Genomic DNA, 21,686 nt, shown 5'->3' on the forward strand with positions numbered 1-21,686 from the left:
AAGCCGCTCTATCACTCCCCCTTCTTAACTGGACAGGGGGGAGAAAATATAACAAAAGGCTCGTGGGTCAAGATAAGGACAGTTTAATAAACTGAAAGCCAAGGTCGCGCGCGAAAGCAAAGAAAAACAAATGATATTATTCTCTACTTCCCATCAGCAGGCGATGTCTAGCCACTTCCTGGGAAGCAGGGCTTCAGTACGCGTAGTGGTTGCTCCGGAAGACAAAAATGCCCCCCTTCCGTCTCCCTTTACTTAGCTTTTATATCTGAGCTGACGTCATATGGTATGGAATATCTGTTTGGTTAGTTTAGGTCAGCTGTCCTGGTTATGTCCCTTCCCGAGATCTCGCCCTGCCCCAGCCTGCCGTTGAGGGGGGGGCAAAAATGTTGGGGAGACAGCCTTGATGCTGTGCCAGCACTGCTCAGCAGTAGCCAAAACACTGGTGTGTTATCAACACCTTTCTAGCTACTGATGCAGAGCACAGTGCTATGAGGGCTGCTATGGGGAGTATTAACTCCATCTCAGCCAGACCCAATACACTAAGTTATGATATTTACGCTATTCTATGACAACAGTCCCCATAAATTTTTTCTACCTGATGATGATTCAATATACCTTTTGTATACTTCTAGTGAAGAAACTCAGTTTGAATTCTATGTGCTTTCTTTTCTTAATAAATGAAGCATTTTAGTGAGAGGCTGAAGTTATCCTTGTTTGATGGAGGAGTATTTTTAGATGCACTTCTTGAAATATTTGATGCTTGATTCATTGACTAAGGATGCTCATTATTACCGAGACTATATTTTCAATATGGTGATTGGAAAACAGTAAATGAGGATGGTATTAGATGGAGTGAAATAAAATCCTGTGCCTGGAGAGGTGTTTGCACTTGTCTTTGTCCGAAACAGAAAGAGAAGAAAAACAATTACTATTTTGAACATCTAATTCGGCATGATATGAGCATGCTCCATAGTATTTGTTGAAACCATTTGTTAATGCATACTTATGTAGCAGGTTCAGAAACCTGGCAATAGACCTGCTGTCAGAAATACTACTGGAATTCTTTCCCCAAATTAACGCAGTTATTCTTGACCTGCACTGTTTTAGTAGGATCAGTACTTTTAAAAATAATTATCTTGGGTTTTTTTGTTTTTATTTTTGATTACTCCTCTGTTTTCCAAATATTGCTGTGTATTCCAACAGGAATTAGAGAAAGAAAGAACAGATCTTATTGAAGATGTGACCATGAACAAAAGGAGGATTAAAGACCTAGAAGATAACCTTTTGTTCCGACTTACAAGCACTAAGAGTTCTCTGGCAGATGATGAAAGTCTAATAATTGTATTGAGTAACACTAAGAAGACTGCTGAGGAGGTAACACAGAAACTGCAAACTTCTGCTGAAACGGAGGTACAGATCAACTCAGCCCGTGAAGAATATAGACCTGGTAAGTGAAGGTAGCGATGAAGGACAAATGACTGGAGCGTACGGTTAAAACAGCAATACTTAGAAACGGTAGGATGAGATCAGGAAGACCCTAATGGGTGGGAAGGATTCGTGTTCTGTAAGTAAAACGTATCCAGGAAATGTCGTTTTGAGCTATGGTGGAGAAAAAAGTCAATGTTATGCTTCATGTGGAATTTATAAAATGGAATGATCTAGTCTCTCCCTAGACTTTCCATTGCTCTATATACAAGCCTACCTGTCCGTCTAGTCTACTGGGTGAGAAACTTGGGAGGGCTTGGCTGTTCTTTATTAGCTGTTAAAATGTTAACGCTTTATACGGACTGTGAATGAGACCAGTCATTAGGGTATTTAGGTAACTATGTTTGAGTTCACATGTTGACATCTTTTAGGGGGCCAGTATAATTGTAAATGCTTTTTGTATCTGTTTGGATGAATGCTTTGTTTATCACATCATGGATCCTTAAGTTATTATAGTCAGCACATTTTATCAGTCTTTTGGCTTTTAACTGACAGGTGAAAGCATCTGAAAAAAGTTGGAAAAAAAAATGTTCTCTGGAATTAAGTGTAACACCTGCATTGTAGGAAATGTGTAAAAATGGTACAGTTAGTGTACCAGAAATCATTACAGATTTTGTAAAACTTTTGTATTTAAAACAAAATGACTGCTGCAAGTAAGTTAAATCAGTTCTGGGGAAGTTAAATCAATATAGTTCATTTGGATTTTATATGATTCCTCTAAAAGTCTGTAAAGAGAAATTTGTTTGGATACTCAAAAAGTACTTCAAACTGTCTTACTTTTTATATGTTCTACTGATGATCTGAATATTGCAGTATACCATCCAGATGCCTTCCAAATATGCTTGTATTTGCAAACTGGGCTTTACATAGTATGCACTACTTACAGAAAAGATTTTTTTTTTTTTTTCTGATGTATGAATGAGGATTAAATTAACATTTTAATTATTTTTCTGGCCAGTACAGAATGGAGCAACTCAAGGATCTTCAGTTAGTATTAGTGTTGAACTCACTGTACTTGCTGTAGAGAGCTAAAGTTTTCTGCTCTGCATTTCTACTTTGAACACAGTCTTGTTTCCTATCCTTCAGTTGCAACTCGAGGTAGCATCTTATACTTCCTTATTACTGAGATGAGCATGGTCAATGTGATGTATCAAACTTCGCTTCGGCAGTTTTTGGGGCTTTTTGACCACTCCCTAGCCAGGTAATTTAGCTAGCAATATGTATCATTTGTATTTACTCAGTCCTGAAGGTGATTGTAGTACAGTAAAGATTTGTTGTAAACTAATGGTAGAAAGAAGTGTTGCTTGATACAATCTTGACAGGAATTGTCAGTTTAAATACCCATAAGCCTTTGTCTGTTACTTACTAAGGCAAAGAACCTTCAAATGTACTTACGGTCCTTAAAAACTAGGCATTAGGTAACAAAACCCATTATACTGTGTTGATTTTCAGCTATGTAGGAAGGCTTGATTAGAAAGGAATTGTTATTCCTCCTTCAATCTGAAAATTGTTGCTAGCTTGCTGTCTGATAATCTGTTTGTGATTTTTTTTTTTCATGTTTTAAAAGTTCTGAACTACAGCTTTGTGTCGTTTACATAGTACTCCTTTTAATAAAGCCTATGCAAATTGACATTCAACTGCAGATGTTTCTTCCAACAGGTCTACCAAGAGCCCTATAACTAGCAAGAGGATTACTAATATTATTGAACATATGACATATGAAGTGTTCAAATATGCTGCCCGAGGACTGTATGAGGAGCACAAATTTCTTTTCACGTTATTACTTACATTGAAGATTGATATACAAAGAAACAGAGTGAAGCATGAGGAATTTCTGACACTTATTAAAGGTTGGAACTACGGAACAATTTTAAGTAAAGCATATATATTATTGTAGAAAATTTGCGAGCTGTAGTTATATCTCCTAGCCAAACCCGCTGCTGCTGTTTGCACATGACAAGCCAGTCAATTGAAAGAATACATGCTTATCATTCTGTTCTGGTAACAGACAACATTGTATGGTAGTTCTAATTTATAGCAGCACACCCAGTATTGATAAATGTAGCTTTGAGAATCGTGAGAATTTAAAAGGAAAATTGTTAAGTATCCTTTCGGTTGATGTTTGTCTGCTGCTCAAATAGCACCAGTTATGTGTTTGACTTAGAAAAATTATTATTATACTAAACATGTTTTAGTTTATCTGGTAACTGCAGGAGGACAAGCAAGCAAATATGAACAGAAAGCGATGCTAATGGTTTAAAAGAATATCAGACTCTTAGCTGAATGTGACAAATTCATGGCTTTAGTCTTAACTGCACGCAAGCACTGTGTATCTTCACTTGAAAGCTTGAAGTCATTTTGTATTACCTTTTGAAGATACTTAATTTTCCAGCCAACATTTATTTATGGATTATAACTGTTAATTTTTCTATGTTGAATCTTCAGAATATCTTTTCCCAACAAGCATTTATTTCTAGGCTCATTGCACAAAGAAATAGTAAATCCTCAAAAGAGAAACTGGTTAACAAAGATTAAGTTTAAGGTACACCATAAAAAAAAATGTAATATAAACTAACCAAACTACAAACTCTGCTTCAGCGAAGATGGCATGACTTCATAAGGTAGAAAACCCCTGTAACCCTATTATTAAGAATCTGGATTCTTGTACCTTGTGTTTTCTTTTTATTTTGTGTTTGCTTTGTTTTAGCTTCAGTTGAATTCCAAGGCAGGCAAATGTACATATTGGCAAAGTTATTACATTATCTACAACAACAAAAAATCAAACAAAAAACCATTGAGATTAAGCTGCTTCAGCTTTTTCTCCATAAACTGAAGCTTATTCTTTTACAGTAAAAAATAGATTTAGCTTGTAATGGGAAGCTGTTAAGGATTTTAAAATGTTATGTTTTAAAGTAAGATGAAAAATAAGATTTGAAAATAAATTTTATATGTTACCTAACTCAGAAATTTCTTTATGACCATCCTTAGTTACTAAGTAGTCTTTCTCCAGACCGGGAAGACTTAGTCATGTGAAATAGTCTTGCAGTATCTAGTTTACATTTTCCAAATAGGTGTCTCTTTTTTTTGTTTGTTTTTTTTTTTTCTTTTGGGAGTCTCCAACAGTTCTAATTATAACCAATTCCTAATTTCTTGCAGGTGGTGCTTCTCTAGACCTTAAAGCTTGTCCTCCTAAGCCAGCTAAATGGATTCTGGATATGACTTGGCTGAACTTGGTGGAGCTCAGTAAGCTTAAACAATTTTCGGATATTCTTGATCAAGTAAGTAAGAGCTTTTTAAAATGGATCCCTTGTTTGACAGTGATCGTCTGGTAGTGATCAAGGCATGTGGTGGGAAACTGGTTTGTTTTATAGAACAGAATCAAACTGACAGTAGATAGTCGCAGTTGTGGCCCCAACTGCTTAGCAACCTGTATTGATAAAAAGACTTAAAAAACCCCCAGGAAAATTAAAAGAAAGTAGAATGTTTTACACCCTATATAATTATAATACTTTCAGATTGGGATACAACTCGATATTATCCAATTTACATAATGCAACTTGAATCTTCTTCTAGTTGTTAGACTTTCTTGCATCCCTGTTGTGCTTTCTTATACTATGTTTTATGATGCTTGTTCCAATATTTCTCTGATTACCTGGAGTGAGAGTTAGGGAAAGGATGTTCAGTAAATTCAACACTTATATGAATAGCCTTAATGGATAGTAAGTGTATGGTAGCTAATGGAGTAAGTAAATAGCATTTGGTATACGTGAAGAGTACCTTCTCTACAGTCATGGGGGGAGCTGGTATGTACCTAGTGTTCTCAAAGCTATGTGTGAGCCTAGCTATCTGTGTTCTGACCTTGCTATGCCATTATATCATTAATGGAAAATACTGAGTAGTAGCTCATTTTTTTTCAGAATGTGAATACTTAAGGGCATTGTTACATTCTACAATTTTGTACTTAAAATCTGAAAGCTTATCCTTTCTTTTTTTAATAGCTTTACTAAATCTGTGTACTACCATTGCTAAACAAGTGCCTGTGTGTGGATTACATGTCTCTGATCCTCATTAGGAGTGTGTGACCTAGTGGCAGTTGAAATGTGACTTGTCTGTTTAGTGAGATTTACTCCTTTCATGGCATAACTGCAGATTTCCAGAGCAGAGAAACAGTGGAAAATCTGGTTTGATAGTGAGAATCCTGAAGAAGAACTGGTTCCTAGTGGCTATGGTCAATCCCTGGACTGCTTCAGACATCTTCTTCTCATCAGATCTTGGTGTCCTGACAGGACCAGAGCTCAGGTACATTGATGTAGCCAATTTCGACTATTTAGGTGTCACTACAATAATAGTTATGGGATAGCAGTTCAGTACTTTTTTTATTTAATGCTAAGCTCCTTTTAGTAATGGACCTTTACTTTGCATTTTCTGAAATTCTTTTCAGACAATTTATGCATTTGTTACAAGTGCAGCGTTAGCAAAATGATTCCAATATGTTGAACAAATATTAGCCAATGATTTTATTATGGAGATGGGATTTCATCTGGAAACGTATGTGTTTATTCAGTTCTGCTTTATCAGTTCAGAAGGTATTTTTGGCTGTCCTTGCTGATATTACTCACTGTAGAATTGTCCTCATGTTAGGCTGAACTAAAATCTTTTTGTGAACTTGGTTGAGAGAAAACAAAACATGAAAACAATTTAACTGAGGAACCATTTCTTGCATGGAAGAATTAGACCCACCTGAGAAAAACCTGTATTAAGGTCTGTTCAAAATTTTTCATTTCAAGCCATCTATTTAGAAAGGAGAGAAATATAAAATTAAAGTTTATTAAATGGTTAGACCCACTTTAAAGAAAAATCAACTTCTAGGAGCCTCTTCTTAATCTCCAGTGCAAAAGAATAAAAAATACGCAATTGCTGACAATTTCAGAGCAATGGTTGGCAATTTACCGAAGTCAGAATGCATCACTAAAAGTGAGGTATTAATTTTATGGCTGTGAACCTTTAGACATTGTGACTGGATTCAGAGAAAGTTTCAGCAATTATTGGTGTAACTGCAGTCAATAGAAAGTCAAATGGTACTGTATAATGAATCTCTCAGCTCTATGCTATGTGTTTGAAACAGATCACACAAAATTAGTTCCTCAGTTCTGTTAATGGGGGCAAGATACACTTTCATCTTACGATGGTTTTATGAAAACTGATAGTTTCTCAAATGCTAAATACCTTTTGTTTGAGAAGTAACGCAGAGGTATTAAGGGGAAGATTGGTCTAAGACAAAAGCAATGTAGTGGGAAAGAATACAAGAAAGAGCCTTTTCTGTTAGTAAAAAGGAATGATAATCTAACAATTTTTGAAATAAATAAGGAATAACAGAGATGGTATTCAGCTGTTCCTCTGGATCTTCTACTTAGTGACAGTTATTTTCATCTTTACTACTATTAAGTCTTGCTTCTTTAAGCATGAAGGTGAGAAAGACCTAACAACTTTGAAGCATATCTTCCATTCTTTCCTCCTTTTTTCTCTAATGTTTGGAAAGGAAAGCTAGATTTTAAGGTTAGGAGTTATGCTATCTACTGGAGATACCATCTTTAAATCATTAAAACCATTCTAAAGGTTTAGTAAGGTTATTATTTTTATTATGCTGTAATTATAGGTATTATATATAGAAACATGTGCAGATATATGTTATAGAATAATTATTTTCTTAAGTTTTAACTTCTCCTAGAAGGCTGTAAGAAATAACACCTTCAAAGACAGTATGATATTGTAATGTAAAAATGCATTTGTTGCATATTTGTATTTCTGACAGAAATTTATAGCAGCCTTTGCTCTTCGGTTTATTTACTGGTGGTATTTACACTGGGAAGAAAACAGTATTCTATGATTACATCACAGGTTAAATTTACCCTTTCTAATATAGGCAAGAAAATACATCATTGACACTATGGGGGAGAAATATGCGGAGGGAGTCATCTTGGACTTGGAGAAGACATGGGAAGAGTCAGATCCACGTACTCCTCTCATATGCTTTCTTTCCATGGGCTCTGATCCTACAGACTCAATTATTGCTTTGGGAAAAAGACTGAAGGCAGAGACACGTTACGTTTCCATGGGCCAGGGACAAGAAATCCATGCTCGTAAACTTCTACAGCAGACAATGGCTCATGTAAGAGACGAAAATCTGAATGTTGTTTGTATCTGTATTAAACACTTAAAAATGAAAATCCTGTCATGAAATCAAGTTGTTTGGTGGGTAGTTAATGCTGATGAAAGAACCTATATTTATTTGTATAAATAAGTGTCTTAAGCAATAGAACTGTCTTTTCACATTTAATTGGCCATAACAAGCTTTTTGATACTGTGCAGACATTAGTATTTTTCACATAAAATGGAGTTGTTTGTTGTAGGTTTTTGACTGATGAACGTAGCTGAATTGATTGTTTGGATTGCATGAATATTAAATATTCTTCAGCAAGTATTTCACAATATTTTTTCGGTTTTGTATTTTTAGTAATTCAAACATATTTTGTTAAATGCAGATTAATTCCAAATATACTACTGATAGTTACATAACCTTGAGAAAAACAAGGCTGGATAGCAAAGTATTTTGTATTGCTGTAGTCTGGGTTTTGAATTGGGATGGACAATCTGACAGCACAGGCATTTTACAGGTGAAATGTGGAAGAATTAAGGAATAAAGTTTCCTGTATGAGAAAGAAAAGCTGAGATGTTCCAATTCAGCATGCTTTGCCCATCAGGTGGTAGTACTGCGATGTCTGCTGATGTGAACAGATTAAACTTCTTGTGCTCCTGTTACGAGCTTCTTCCTTGTCTACATAGCTAGTTTTCCTCTGACTCTTCACATTAAGAGCTAATTAGCAGATCAGGTGAGAAGAAACTCATTCAAAAGATAGGGAAGAAGAGCTCCTTTTAGTTAAGAGAAATGCAGTTATGTTCTCTTGCCATCTCACCCTCTTAATGAAGAGGTATGCGAGATGTCTATGTGAAGTATGGTAATTCATATGAGAAAGTCTGATATCTATTGATTGATAGCAACAGATTAATTAAGTATGTATATTTGGTTATTTTCCAAGCCTGTGACCCTTGTAAGGAACAAGGTTTAGCAGCTTGCTCTATGGAGCTACTTCTGAGTAGCTTATATAAGCTACCCTTATGTAAGTCAAGATTTATCAGTGTTTATCAGCTGTCAGCATAGTCATGTCCAGATATGTTGTAAGCATACTGACATGGAAAAGGTAGGGACTACCTGAGAAGACCAGATGGGACAAGTAAGGACCACTTGTTTAGACGATAAAACCAAACCAGCTAACAGTGCCTCCAGAAGGAACAGCCCACAGCTTAGCTCACATGTGCTTTGTTGGAGAAAAATTACTTTGTTAATTGCCTGTGTACCATTACTATGGATACTGGTCTCTGTACATGAAACGTACATGAAATCAAATGATTAAAGCCTTGGTTTTGGTTTGGTGAGCCAGTGGTGTAAAATTGACTGTGGAAGATTTCTTCCTTTAAGGGTTCTGATAAGCACTTCAAATTGCTGTATTTTGCTATAGCTTAGATGTGTTGGCTTTGTTCCTAACCTACAGCATAAACAAAGAGTGATTTTAGCAATTTCAGTTCGTAATCGGTGTTGGTAACTTTATATTTTGTTGTTTTAAACTAGGGAGGTTGGGCACTTCTGCAAAACTGCCACCTTGGACTTGACTTTTTGGATGAGTTGATGGACACTGTAACAGAGACAGAGACTGTGCATGAAAGCTTTCGACTGTGGATGACAACGGACATTCACAAACAGTTCCCCATCACTCTTCTTCAAATGTCTATTAAGTTTACTAATGAACCGCCACAAGGGCTGAGAGCTGGACTGAAGAGAACATATAGTGGTGAGTGCTGGAGTGGTAATGATTTAAATTTTGCTCTTTTTTGGACTCTCTGATGTTATCATGTGGTCGCATTGTAGCCACTGATAGTAGGTGTAACCTAGTATGAGGAACTGATCAGAAAGATGACAAGGTGCATCTTGGTTCTTGGTTTGAGTTAGAATTTGTGAAAATTAAAAGGAAGAGAAGCTCTGCTGCAGTTCTGTTGGCAGAACTAATTGGACAGCAAAACAGGAAATGCTTTTTCTTTTCTCAAAGTTTGGCTTCAAATATCTCAGTTTGAAGCGTTTAAATTTTTAATCTTCTTGTGTCTTTTGGCAGAAAAGCAACATGTTAATCTTTGGCTATTAAGTGCTCTTTCCATTGCATAAAATAATGGTCAAAGAGTCTGTGCAGAAAGCAACTTAATGTGAATGCAGCTATTAGTAAATTATGGTGGTTTTTTTTCTGAAGTTTACTCTTTTAATTTGAGCAACTTAATAACATGCTATAGACTGTCTCCAGCATAGAACATTTTGTCGGACAATAATTTACTCTTCGGAGAGGCAGAGAGCCAACTGAGTATCTCTAGGAGTGATGTTTTAGCACTGATTTGAAGTAGTTTTGAAAAATACTATTACTGTGTTTCTTATAAAGCCCACTTACAATCAATAGGTGTCAGCCAGGATTTACTAGATGTCAGTGACATGGTACAGTGGAAACCAATATTGTATGCTGTAGCCTTTCTACACTCCACTGTTCAAGAAAGACGCAAGTTTGGATCTCTAGGTTGGAATATACCCTATGAGTTTAATCAAGCTGATTTCAATGCTACTGTGCAGTTCATTCAAAACCACTTGGATGGCTTGGATGCGAAGAAGGTAATTAATGTTTTTGTGGGGAAGGTGGATTAGGGTGATGGATCTTTCTAGTAGTGGAATGTATATACATAGTTCCCAATAACTGAAACACCAACATGATTTCAAATTCTTCTTTTCTTTCTTTCCACAGACATTCAACATTCTAAGTATGCATGTCGGTAGACTAGCATGCTTAAATTAGGCTTTTAATTCTGTGCGTGTTAAATTTCTATGTTAACCTGTTCATTAAAAAAAAAAAAAAATACCAAAACCCAAAACAAAAACCAAAAAACCCTCGCAGCTGTCTCCCCTGAAAACTTCAGAAATATAAACCTTAGAAGTATAGACCTTCTTTTCAATGCTAATTAAGTCAGAGAGTTAAAAATGGACCACTGTATTTAAAATATTCTTTTGTTTAAATCTATTTTGAGTAAAAATAATAAAATTTGGCTCCTCCAACCTATCTTGGCAGCCTAAAGAAGTTGAAAGTGGCTTTAAATGACTATGTAAGAATTCTTCTTACATTCCTCACTTTCATATGGTCAGTTGTCATATGGAGGCCTGTGGCAGATCACTTTGCAATTGGCATTTTATGTTAAGTTGAAAGTATGATTGGAGTTTAGCTGTATCCCTCTTGCTCAGATGCTGGAGTAGCATCTTGAATTAGTTGTTGATGAATTCCATTTTGAGAAGTCATTGAAGGTGTTCTGGGAATGCATGGTTATAGGAAAAAAGAGTAGTAAGAAAATAACTTTCTTCCAAAAGGGACAGAGATGTGGGACTTGGTATATCAGCTGTTCTTACTAAGGGAGATGTAAATAGGTGAGAAGAGGATAGCTGAAGTCTGCTTTCTGCTTGGTTTTAGGGCATCTCCTGGAGTACTGTTTGTTACATGATAGGTGAGATCCAGTATGGTGGCCGTGTGACAGATGACTATGACAAAAGACTCATGAACACCTTTGTAAAGGTTTGGTTCAGTGAAAATACATTCAGTCAGGAATTCAGCTTCTACAAAGGATACAGCATTCCCAAATGTACTATGGTGGATCAATACCTTCAGTACATACAGGTTGGTAAACGAAAGCTTTTAAACGCAAAAAAACCCCAATTAACTTGTTTCCCACAAGTTCCTAAGTCCCTATATTTTGTCTTTCCTTCTGCGTACCTGTATTTTGTCTTTTATTCACAGATTCTTTATTGTTTTCTAACAGTCTGTATATTTATTAGTGATAACTAATTGTTGTTGTCAATGTTACCATTGTCATGACAGGAATCTTTTTTTTCATGTGATTTGCTTGAGGGACATACTTGAAGGCATACAGTTATTAAAGAGGGCAAAGAGTGGAGTTCCAGACATGGGGTACAACCTCACAGAAATAAAAAGTGTAGATATATAAAAGTACAAGCTGATAGAGGTTAAAACTGAATTCGTTGTTAACCTTGGTGTGATTTGGGCTGTGACATGATAAATAGATTACAGCAACTTACTTGCCCTAAGACTGTTTGAGGAGATCTAGCCTCTTATTTTACAACGTAAGGGTTTGGGGTTTTGTGTGTTTATTTGGTTTTGTTGTGGTTGGGTTGGGTTTTTTTTGTTTTTTGTTTTTTTTTTTTTCCCCAATGACTAGCTTATAAATGCATTTCCAGTTGTGCTCTTTTTGTATTTTACTATGTAGAGTCTTCCTGCTTACGACACACCAGAGGTGTTTGGTTTGCACCCCAATGCAGATATCACTTACCAAAGTAAACTTTCCAAAGATGTGTTGGACATCATCCTCAGTATTCAGCCTAAAGATAGCTCTGGTGGAGGAGGTGAAACCCGAGAGGCAGTTGTAACCAGACTGGCTGAAGATATGCTGGAAAAGCTTCCTGCTGATTATGTACCATTTGAAGTGAGTTAATGAAATTCTGTCAAAAACATTTGCTCCATCTTGCTTTGTGTGGAATAAAAAAAAAAAAAAAGTAATGATACTAATTTTTCTAAAAGCATGTCTGAATTCATACAGGCAATACTTCAAAAACATATTTTAAAGGAGTCTGACCAGACTCTTAACATTTATAATGAAGTCACTAAATGTGCACTGAAATGCTTTTGTAAGAGCTTTTTCAAAATATTAAACCACTCAATGCTTAAGTTGTCATTTGCACTATGGGGGAGGTAGGATCACCAGCTTTTAACTAAGGTTGTTGACACTGTAGAGAACTAAGGTCGTGTTGTAAGTGTATTCATGCTTCTAAAAGTATTACAGCTTTCATATGTGTATTACTTTGGGATTCAACTTACATCCTGAAGATATTTTTAGGTTGCTTTCTTCTTCAGTGAAGTGAATGCTGAAGAGCTTGTCAAGTGATAGGTTTCATTGATTGAAGGCTAGTGTTAGTATCTCAGGATCTGTATTGACACATAATAGCCTATGTAATTATATTTGTAATGGACACCTGCTGCCTTGCAGCCATTTCTTTTCTGAAATAGCAACTTTCCTTCTGTTTGTGGAAGATGGAATTGATTCCCAAGGTGAGAGGGTTTTCTTACAGTTCGAAAACACTTACTGATGACTAGATGCATGGATGCTCCAATCAACTGTATTCTGTGTCCCCTTCCTGGAGAGCACACTTTAATTGAGTGTTTGGACAATTTGTCGTGTTTCTGGGTCTTCCCATAGTTTTTAGTTGTTCTTTAGAGTCCCAGAATTTCAGGGTGCTCACATTATAGTTCTTCCTAGGTGAGGCTGGTTATGAGCTTCAAATAAATGAGAGGAAAATGCTTATAAAAATAGTTAAGGTTCCTATATTTCCTGTATTGGGGGATGCTGAACTTTTGTGTTTCATTATAGTTGCAAAAGCTTAAAAGCAAGTAAGATTAGTTGTGTCAGTAATAAAGCATTTACAACACTTTTGTTAGGAAATGGATGTGAATCACACCAATGTGTCATCAGAAAAGTTCACACCCGTGCTTGTACTTTAACAGATTTTTGAAGTAGCCACCTGCTTATCTAGGCAGTAAGTTGTTTTATTAATTAGATAATTTGCCTGTCATCTCCTTCTTGAGGAGAGTGAAGTCTCCTATTCTTCGTCTTCTGCCATTTTACTTGCTCTTTAATGGAGGTTAGCATGAGGACCTGATACAAGGTTAGGTGGCTTATGAATGCCAAATATCTCCTGTCAGGATGCTGAGTTATGAGAAGGAGCAAGGAGACTTGTACTATCTAATGTCCTCTTTTCTGTTTTTACACAGTAATAAGTTTCCCTTATGTGTGGTATGCTCATGAGTACAGACTCTCTTCAGGTACCCATGTTTTACATCTGTTGTTTTATGTTTTCTGTAGCCTATTTTGTATTACACGATATTCCTTTCCTCAAATGGCATAATTATGATAATATATTTTATCTGAACAGATGAGTTAATGTATCTGAATTTGGAATACTGATGATTATCTAGCACACTTCCAAAAGTTTGCACTTGACGTAGTTTCTGACCTAAGGTCTTTCTAGAAGCCTGAGCTTTATGACTTTCCAAAAGGCTGAAGCAGGTGTCTCAGATCTGCAAAGGATTGCAATTTGTTGAGTTTCTCAGAAGGGTACTGCTTTACTGATGGGCTAAATCTCCTTGTAGTTGTTAGTCCAAGTCTCTTCAAATTCTACTCGACATGTCCAGGAATAGATATGTGGCTTAATAATGACACATATAGTGTCATTGTATAGGTACAGTTAGGTTGTATAGGCCCTGTTAGGTTTACAAGAGCTCTTCTTGGGCAGATTAGCTCTGATCGGAAATGAGAAATTGAAGTTTAGTTTGTATTAATAAAAGTGAATGTGGAGCACTGAGCTTTTTCACATGGTGAAAACTATTTAAATTCCTTTTTGTGTACTGATAGAAAGGTTATGCATGTTACTAAGAACGGGGCTGTTCTGTTCCCTGTATAGGATTCAATACCTGTTATATATAATTTTTTCACCTATCTCCCAATAGGACCATATTGACTACAAAATTTCTAGTTATGTCCATACAGTTGTTAATTTCTTAACTTTAAACTGTTGATGAAAAATGAATCAGCAAGTTTTATTAGAATATAAGACTGCCTGGCATTGTGATAGTTCCCAGGCATTGCCGATAAATAGTGCTACTATGCTGAGGCAAAGTGGCTGGGGCTATCCCTCTTGATTTGTGCAAAGTGAACCTTGGCCACTGTCTGTTGAACTTAAAGCTGAAATACTTGAAATGGGGTATGGCCTACGCGTTGTTTAAATGATGTTAGCTCATAGAATGACATACAGACTAGATCTTGAGTTAGACTAAAAATGTAGCTAGTCTCAGCATCGTAGATTTCTTTTGGAACAAATCCTGTATTTCAGTCTTGCAGAGGATTCAAGGAGGATGCCAAACGGACCATTTCACTTCCTAAATAAAAGTATTATGTCTTAAAAATTGTATCGGGGCCTAACCTTGACATAAAGCCACCTCTGTTTTTTACTTCTATTGAAGGATCTTTGGTTTTCTATCTACAGGTAAAAGAGAAACTAAAGAACATGGGACCTTTTCAGCCTATGAACATATTTTTGCGACAGGAGATTGAACGAATGCAGAGAGTTATTTCCTTAGTGAGAAGCACTCTGACTGATTTAAAACTTGCCATTGATGGGACAATCGTTATGAGTGAAAATTTGAGGGATGCTTTAGACTGCATGTATGATGGAAGGATTCCTGCTAGCTGGAAAAAAGTAGGTGTACATCACTTGTTTTGTAAGGGGAAAAAAAAAGTTATTTGTGTAGAGCTAGATTAAACTGCTAGACATACAGTAAATACTTTTTTGAAACACAGGTGTTAACCAGGACTGTGCAACTGCTGGAGTAGATTTTGGGCTAAAATAAACACAGTCAAAACAAGCCCTTTTTCATTTATAAAAATAGAAATGAATGTGAGAGATGCAGGTATTTCCCATTTTAACAGCCTGTTGCGTATTGGCAGGATAAAAAGCTAGAGAGAAGAGAATAATTTAAAATGTGATGATGGATTTTAAAAAATACCGGACTACACTGTTGCTTTTCTTTGAGATTAAGACTTGTAGTCATAGAATGACAGAATAGTAGAGGCTGGAAGGGACGTCTGGAGATAGTCAAGTTTAGCCCCCCTTCTGAAAGCAGGGTCAGTTAGAGCAGGTTTCCTAGGACTCTCCAGAATCGAGAGTCTACAATCTCTCTGGGCAACCTGTTCCAATGTTTGATCGCCCTCACAGTAAAAAAAAACCAACCACCAATCAAGCAAACAAGAAATCCCTTAAGTTTAGATGGAATTTCCCATGTTTTGTCTTGTGCCCATTGCCTCTTCTCCTATCACTGACAAGGATCTGGTTCCATCTTCTTCCATTTTCCACACATGAAGTATAAACGTTGATAATATCTCCTCTGAGTCTTCTCCAGGCTAAACAATCCCAGTGCTCTCAGCCTCTCCCCATGGAAATTGTTTTCAGGGACAACTACAGCTTTTGGAAACTGATGGAAGGAAAAACAGGGAGGGTTTTTTTCGTGTTTGCTTCTTTTCTGTTTATTGACAAAGTGTTTTCATGGTACAAAACCTAGACCTAAGTAGGTGCTTCACAGCACAAGTATGATACAACTATTCAAAGAGAAAAATCATCATAAATCTTCACATAGTCCAAGCTCAATTTTCCTTAGCTTTTCTCAGAAAAAAGCAGAATAGTTTTTGCAGAAATCCTGTTATCATGATGCATTAACCTTGGCTTTAGAGAGACATGCATACAATATTTCTTCCTAGTTTACACAGCTATCTAATTTTGCAAAAACATCATAAAATGGACAATTACCACTGGGAGCATTAAGCACATCTAAATGGAATGGTAACCATGAATTTGAAAAGATCAGGAATTTGCTTCAGGTTTCAGTGGGATGCAACATTTATCTAATATCAGGTTAGAAGTTAAGATATGAAAAATGAGCTTTAAATATGCTTTGTTAATATTATGTTTTTTACTAGTTGTGAAGAATTACCTTTTATTGACATGAATATGATGCTTTAAAAATGTTGAATAAAATTTAAAGATGAACATGCTATTTACTATTTTTAGGCATCTTGGGCTTCCAGTACACTTGGTTTCTGGTTTACTGAGCTTTTAGAAAGAAACCATCAGTTTTACAATTGGATTTTTGAAAGCCGACCAAACTGCTTCTGGATGACAGGGTTTTTTAATCCTCAAGGATTTTTAACTGCAGTAAGGCAGGTAAATTGTGTTTAAAATCTCACTTTGCTTATTCTTTGATATACTCTTCTAAAAAAAATATATATTGTGTGATGAAGGCTGAGCTATACACATGGCTCCATCGTGTCAGCAGGGAAGATACGTGACTGCATAACTGTCTAACATTTCCTGAGTGTTCTTCCTCTGCACATACTTTCTCAGTATGTCAACCACTAATGTGTTAAAACATATTTCCTACTTTGACCGAGCCCCATGTACGTAGGGGCTGCCTTACAACATTAATAAGGTAGACTGGAGAAGTAATGTCTCATGTTACCACTGAGATATATCTGAGAAAAGGTGTTAAGCTCATGAATTTATTTTCCTTTTTTGCCCCCTCCTTTTTGGTCTGTGTTTAGTACTACCTGGCTGGAGACTTGCCAGAACAGCTATTCAGAATTAATCTTAAATTACACATCTGCAGTTCAGTAGCTGATTCAGTCTCTCTTCATGAAGTGGAAAAGTATTTCCTTTATTGATGTACTAAGTATAAAGTTTGATGTATTTGTTAATGTATGTATCTCTGTTGACTTGGTGATTGTGTTGGTTTCTTGGTAGGCTAGTTGCGTTTGACAAGTGAGCTACTTTTTACTTTAAAAGGAGGCAATAAATACCTCTGTTGGTCAGCATAAAGGGACACACTGGAGACAGTAATTGTCTGGAATCTGTAAAATTGGGAAAGAATACTCAGGTGGGAATCCAATGGGACCTCAGAAAAAAAAGCTAACTTTTGGAGGAGAGAACGAAGATTTGCCAAGAAAGAAAATCTCCCCTCTTGCTCTGAGGTCTGGGTAGTGTAATTTTCAGCTGTCAAACTGAAGTTCTAATTGTTGACATGCTTTTACTAAAATTGCAGGTGTATAGCCTTGGAATTATATAACAAGATATTTCTTTTGAGTAGACAATCCTAAACTGGGGTTTTCTTTTGGACCCAAGCTTGTGGCAAGGGTTTAATAGCAGGAACTGAAACAGAATCTACAGAACTTTTCTGGTTCCTAAAAAGAGAATGTGGGTACATAACAACCTAATGGCCCCAGTGAAAAACAAAGTGACTTTCTGGGCTTTGCTATGTGGTGGAACAAATAGCAATGAGAAAGATGAAGAACCAGAATGATCATTGAACTATAACCCTTCTGCTCTTTTAAAGCTAATTAACTGCGGTATGGGACAAACATTAATTCCAATTACTTCAAACAAAGACCTTGGAAAACATTTACAAGACTGGGATAAAACTTAAGTCTGGCATAGCTTAATGGCATGGGATAGTAAGGGACTGGGCAAGATAAAGCAGTGTTGCCCAGTGCTAACCGACTGACTAAATTTAAAGTATATGCTGAATCTTAAGCACGTCTATCTTCAAGTGTTCTCTTGGTTTTTTGCAGTCTCTTTATGTAGCTTTAGAGCTGAGTGAGCTCTTGATCATTATACTCAGTTAATGAAGAGTTATAGGTACAGGAAAAGGAAGGTAACCCCAGAAAATATGCAGCAAATTATGCGTTTTGGTTTTGTCATTGGAACTGTTTTACGTAGCGCGTACAGTTAATGTTTTCTCATTTCATGAAAGCTGTGAAATTTTCATATTTGCAGGAGCCAGTTACCATGGGCATTCAGTGGTCATGTTACTTGGTGCGGTCTTAAGATATTGTATATAATGGAAAAATTGAAAATCAAATATAGTGGATAAAGTACTGAAAGCTTACTTGTAGCACGATGCCATCACTAGCTTAGAGAGAAGTCAAACTGCTGTAAATATGGATATCATAAAAACTGAATTTTTTTTGTATTGAAGAGGATAAGTTGTGACCATACAAATACTTTTCTAATAAATGCTTGGAAAAATGGCTCTGTGCACATGTGAAAATGTAACCTCCATACTTTCATCTGTTTTGGGCAGGAAATAACAAGGGCTAACAAAGGATGGGCTCTTGACAGTGTAGTGCTGTGCAATGAGGTCACTAAATGGATGAAGGATGATATCACAAGCCCTCCTTTGGAAGGTGTCTATGTGTATGGGCTGTATTTGGAAGGAGCTGGTTGGGACAGAAGAAACATGAGACTGACTGAATCTAAGCCCAAGGTGCAATTCGAGATGATGCCGGTTATAAGGATATATGCAGAGAATAACAGTAAGTAACTGTATTGTAAAGGATGTTATTTTGATAGAATTCAATGTAACTTATTATTCAACTGCATGGAAGTGTTTTGGGCTTTAGGGATTTCATGAGGCTGCCGCTATTCATTGTACACATATTGATTCTTTTTCAACAGGGGAGACTTCCTAGTCTTCCATATAAAGTGAGCTTTCAGCCTTCCTTCGTAATTGATAATAGGCCCTTTTTTTTCCCTAATATTTAGATAGGTCTCTATCTTCTGGTCTTAATGGTGTCAATAACTTTTTAAACCCATTACAGATGAGCTGTTCTCTGCCTCCTCTGACAAACATGCTTGCATTCAGTCTTTCATTGGCAATATAATATATATATAAAACATATAATATATGATATTATATACGTAATATAAAACTTAAGTCTGTATGCACAACATACGTATTTAAAAAGTATATCTTGTATAAGGTATTTATAGATAACATGTTATATATGTAACATGTATGTTTATAAAAATACATTTTTTTTTCTGTACAAGGCTATTTTTGAGCTAACAGAAGCAAGCAAGAGGTGGAATGAGGTGGTGGAAAATGTTTTGTCTTTGAGGCAGAAAAGGAGTGTAAGAATGGAAAGGAAACTTACAGGGCTGAAGGACAGTGCTGTTTTATGAAAATGTGTTATTTATGCTAACGTGGGGTTTTTTTGCATATGAAATAGGAAATGCTGTTGAATAGGGATGTAAAATAGAATAGGGCTATCCACTGTTGAATGTAAAATTGGAAACTTCTGTTGGAAAGCATTCCACCTCTAAAAGCAAAGCCTGCTTACATGCTGTTTTCCCAGGATTTTGTGTAGCTGATCTTTTGTAAGAGGCATGTTCACTGTGAAAGCAGCCAAGATGCTAAATAATGAACACTGAAGTATTAAGCACGTCTAGACTACTGTTCTAATTCTGCAGCGAAGTTGACAATTTATACTCTGAAATAACTAAATGCATTTCAAAATAGGTTGTTCAAACTAGGGCATTTTTTAAGTTGATACATTAATAATATATCGATAAGAAGTAATGTTCAGTGGGCAGATTGAACTAACAATAACGCTAATCATGCTAGAGCGTCCATTTACGTTTCTTGCTACATCCAGTTCCTAGGTGCTGATGTTAAATCTTAAACCTACAGAAATTTCAAGCCATATGTGGTCTTCAGCTGGCAATAACACTGTAGTGAACAGTTTTCTTTGGCGGTGATGGAGGAGAGCTGTGTGCTATTGAACTTCAATTCAATTTTACATTTGCCTTCTGCCCAGTCCCTTAGGGCCCTCCCTGTTTTTTCAACCTAGTTTCATTGGGTTTTATGTCTCTTCTGTCTTTTCAGCTTCAAAAGATCCACGTTTGTATTCATGTCCAGTCTACAAAAAGACCATTCGAACAGATATGAATTACATTGCTGCTGTGGATCTTAAAACCCTTCAGCCTCCAGAGCACTGGGTACTGCGAGGGGTGGCACTTCTGTGTGATGTCAAGTAGTGTTAAATAAAAGGTTTCTAAGGGTTCTTTTCTGTTGTTAAATGTAAACATCAATATGTAGTTAGCTCTACAATGGATCACCTCTAAAAATATATTTTCTAAGGCATAGACTCCATTACGGTATTTTTAGAAAATTGTTCTCAATAAACCTCTACAACAGGCTTATAAATGCTAAGTCTTAGAGTAGTATTAAGTTTGGTAAATAGATTGAAGTACTACCTTTGTCTTGACAAATCATGACAAATATTTAATGTTCCTATCTCACTATTGTGTGCATAATTTTACCTTGAATAAAGATTGACTTGAACATTGTTACTTTTCAGTGGTAAACAGGGTTGTATCAGGGCTTACCTTCAAGCAGCTAAAGGTAAAGCTTTTTTTATTTTTGGGGTGTGTGTATCTATGGAAAGCTAAGCCCAGTTGCTCATTCGTATTAGTTAATAGCCCTCAAGATGATGTTCCAAGATTTATCTCCGAGCTGATAGTTTCTGGTTTGCTTGCTGTCTAAATAAGGTAGGTGACACTGGAAAAATGTCACACCTGTTTCACCACTTGGAGAACAATTTCATTGTGTTACATAGGAAAACAAGCATTTGACAGCTGCCAGAATTCCTTACTATCTGGTTCATGACTTATAAATATGTAATGGATAGGAAGAAAATAGTTCCATAAGAATGCTTGGATATTTTTTCATGTGCTAGTACACCAGATTTGAGTCAATCTTCATCAAGGTTACTACTTTTATGACATCAATTTTAGCTTTGTTTCTGCATCTAATTTTGCAATGTTTTAATTTTATATAGTTCTCTCTTTTTATTCTCCTTTCTTCTTTTTTACTTATGTGCTGTAGCCTTTTTGGTGTCTCGGCTAGACAGGAAACTTTTCACGTAGGAATCCATCTTAAGGAAGAAATGTTAGCAGCTCCATATAGTTGAATGCTATTGGCTTCACACATCAAGCACACTTATTTAATCATCCGAAATCCAGTGTATTTTTGTTGCTGAGTCCAGTAGGTCATGTATCTTAGTGGTCCACTAGTCATTCGCAATAACAGGTGCTGCAGAAGAGGAAGCAGAAAGAACCAGTATTTCTGGTGTATCTGTCATACATAAATGCTGCAATGGAGAAGCTGTTTTCAGTTTTATGTCAAATCAATATATGGAATTTGAAGGGTGCATTAATTAGTTTATTAAACAAACATACTAAATATATCTCTTGACTAAAGCTAATATTTAAAGAAATAAAAAAATTATTAGAAGACAGAATAATTTTATTTTAGTGGAGACTTAAGTTTCATAACTGGTTTGACTGCAGAAATGAATGCTGAAGTGGAACCTTGATTCTGTTTGAAACTCTATTTGTAGAGGTCTTTCTATTGTCTTTCCATCTTGGAATTATCCTTTTTTTTCTTTTTCCTTTTAAATAACTCACAGTGAAACAAATGTATGAAAATCTCCTTCAGGAAATATTTGTAATTTAGACATGACAATAAATAAATATAAGATGGGAGGGTTGAATTGTTCTTTGCTGGACCTTGGAGCACCATGCTCAGACTTCCAGGAGATCCACAAGA

General features: G+C 36.1%; 1 protein-coding gene across 1 annotated transcript in view; it reads left to right on the forward strand.

The window, feature by feature from the left end:
* DNAH5 (dynein axonemal heavy chain 5) overlaps positions 1–20,428 on the forward strand; it is a 138,913-nt gene extending 118,485 nt beyond the window's left edge. Inside the window, exons 66-79 of the mRNA XM_052781603.1 lie at positions 1,204–1,447; positions 2,572–2,686; positions 3,145–3,335; positions 4,642–4,763; positions 5,635–5,784; positions 7,409–7,654; positions 9,173–9,392; positions 10,044–10,249; positions 11,094–11,297; positions 11,905–12,120; positions 14,735–14,947; positions 16,313–16,465; positions 18,378–18,609; positions 19,962–20,428. Of these exons, the coding sequence (XP_052637563.1) occupies positions 1,204–1,447; positions 2,572–2,686; positions 3,145–3,335; positions 4,642–4,763; positions 5,635–5,784; positions 7,409–7,654; positions 9,173–9,392; positions 10,044–10,249; positions 11,094–11,297; positions 11,905–12,120; positions 14,735–14,947; positions 16,313–16,465; positions 18,378–18,609; positions 19,962–20,113 (2,664 nt within the window). The 3' untranslated portion in view covers positions 20,114–20,428. The remainder of the gene's footprint in view (positions 1–1,203; positions 1,448–2,571; positions 2,687–3,144; positions 3,336–4,641; positions 4,764–5,634; positions 5,785–7,408; positions 7,655–9,172; positions 9,393–10,043; positions 10,250–11,093; positions 11,298–11,904; positions 12,121–14,734; positions 14,948–16,312; positions 16,466–18,377; positions 18,610–19,961) is intronic.
* Positions 20,429–21,686: the final 1,258 nt, after the last annotated feature.

The sequence above is a fragment of the Harpia harpyja genome, chromosome 1, assembly GCF_026419915.1.
Source record: "Harpia harpyja isolate bHarHar1 chromosome 1, bHarHar1 primary haplotype, whole genome shotgun sequence".
NCBI lineage: Eukaryota > Metazoa > Chordata > Aves > Accipitriformes > Accipitridae > Harpia > Harpia harpyja.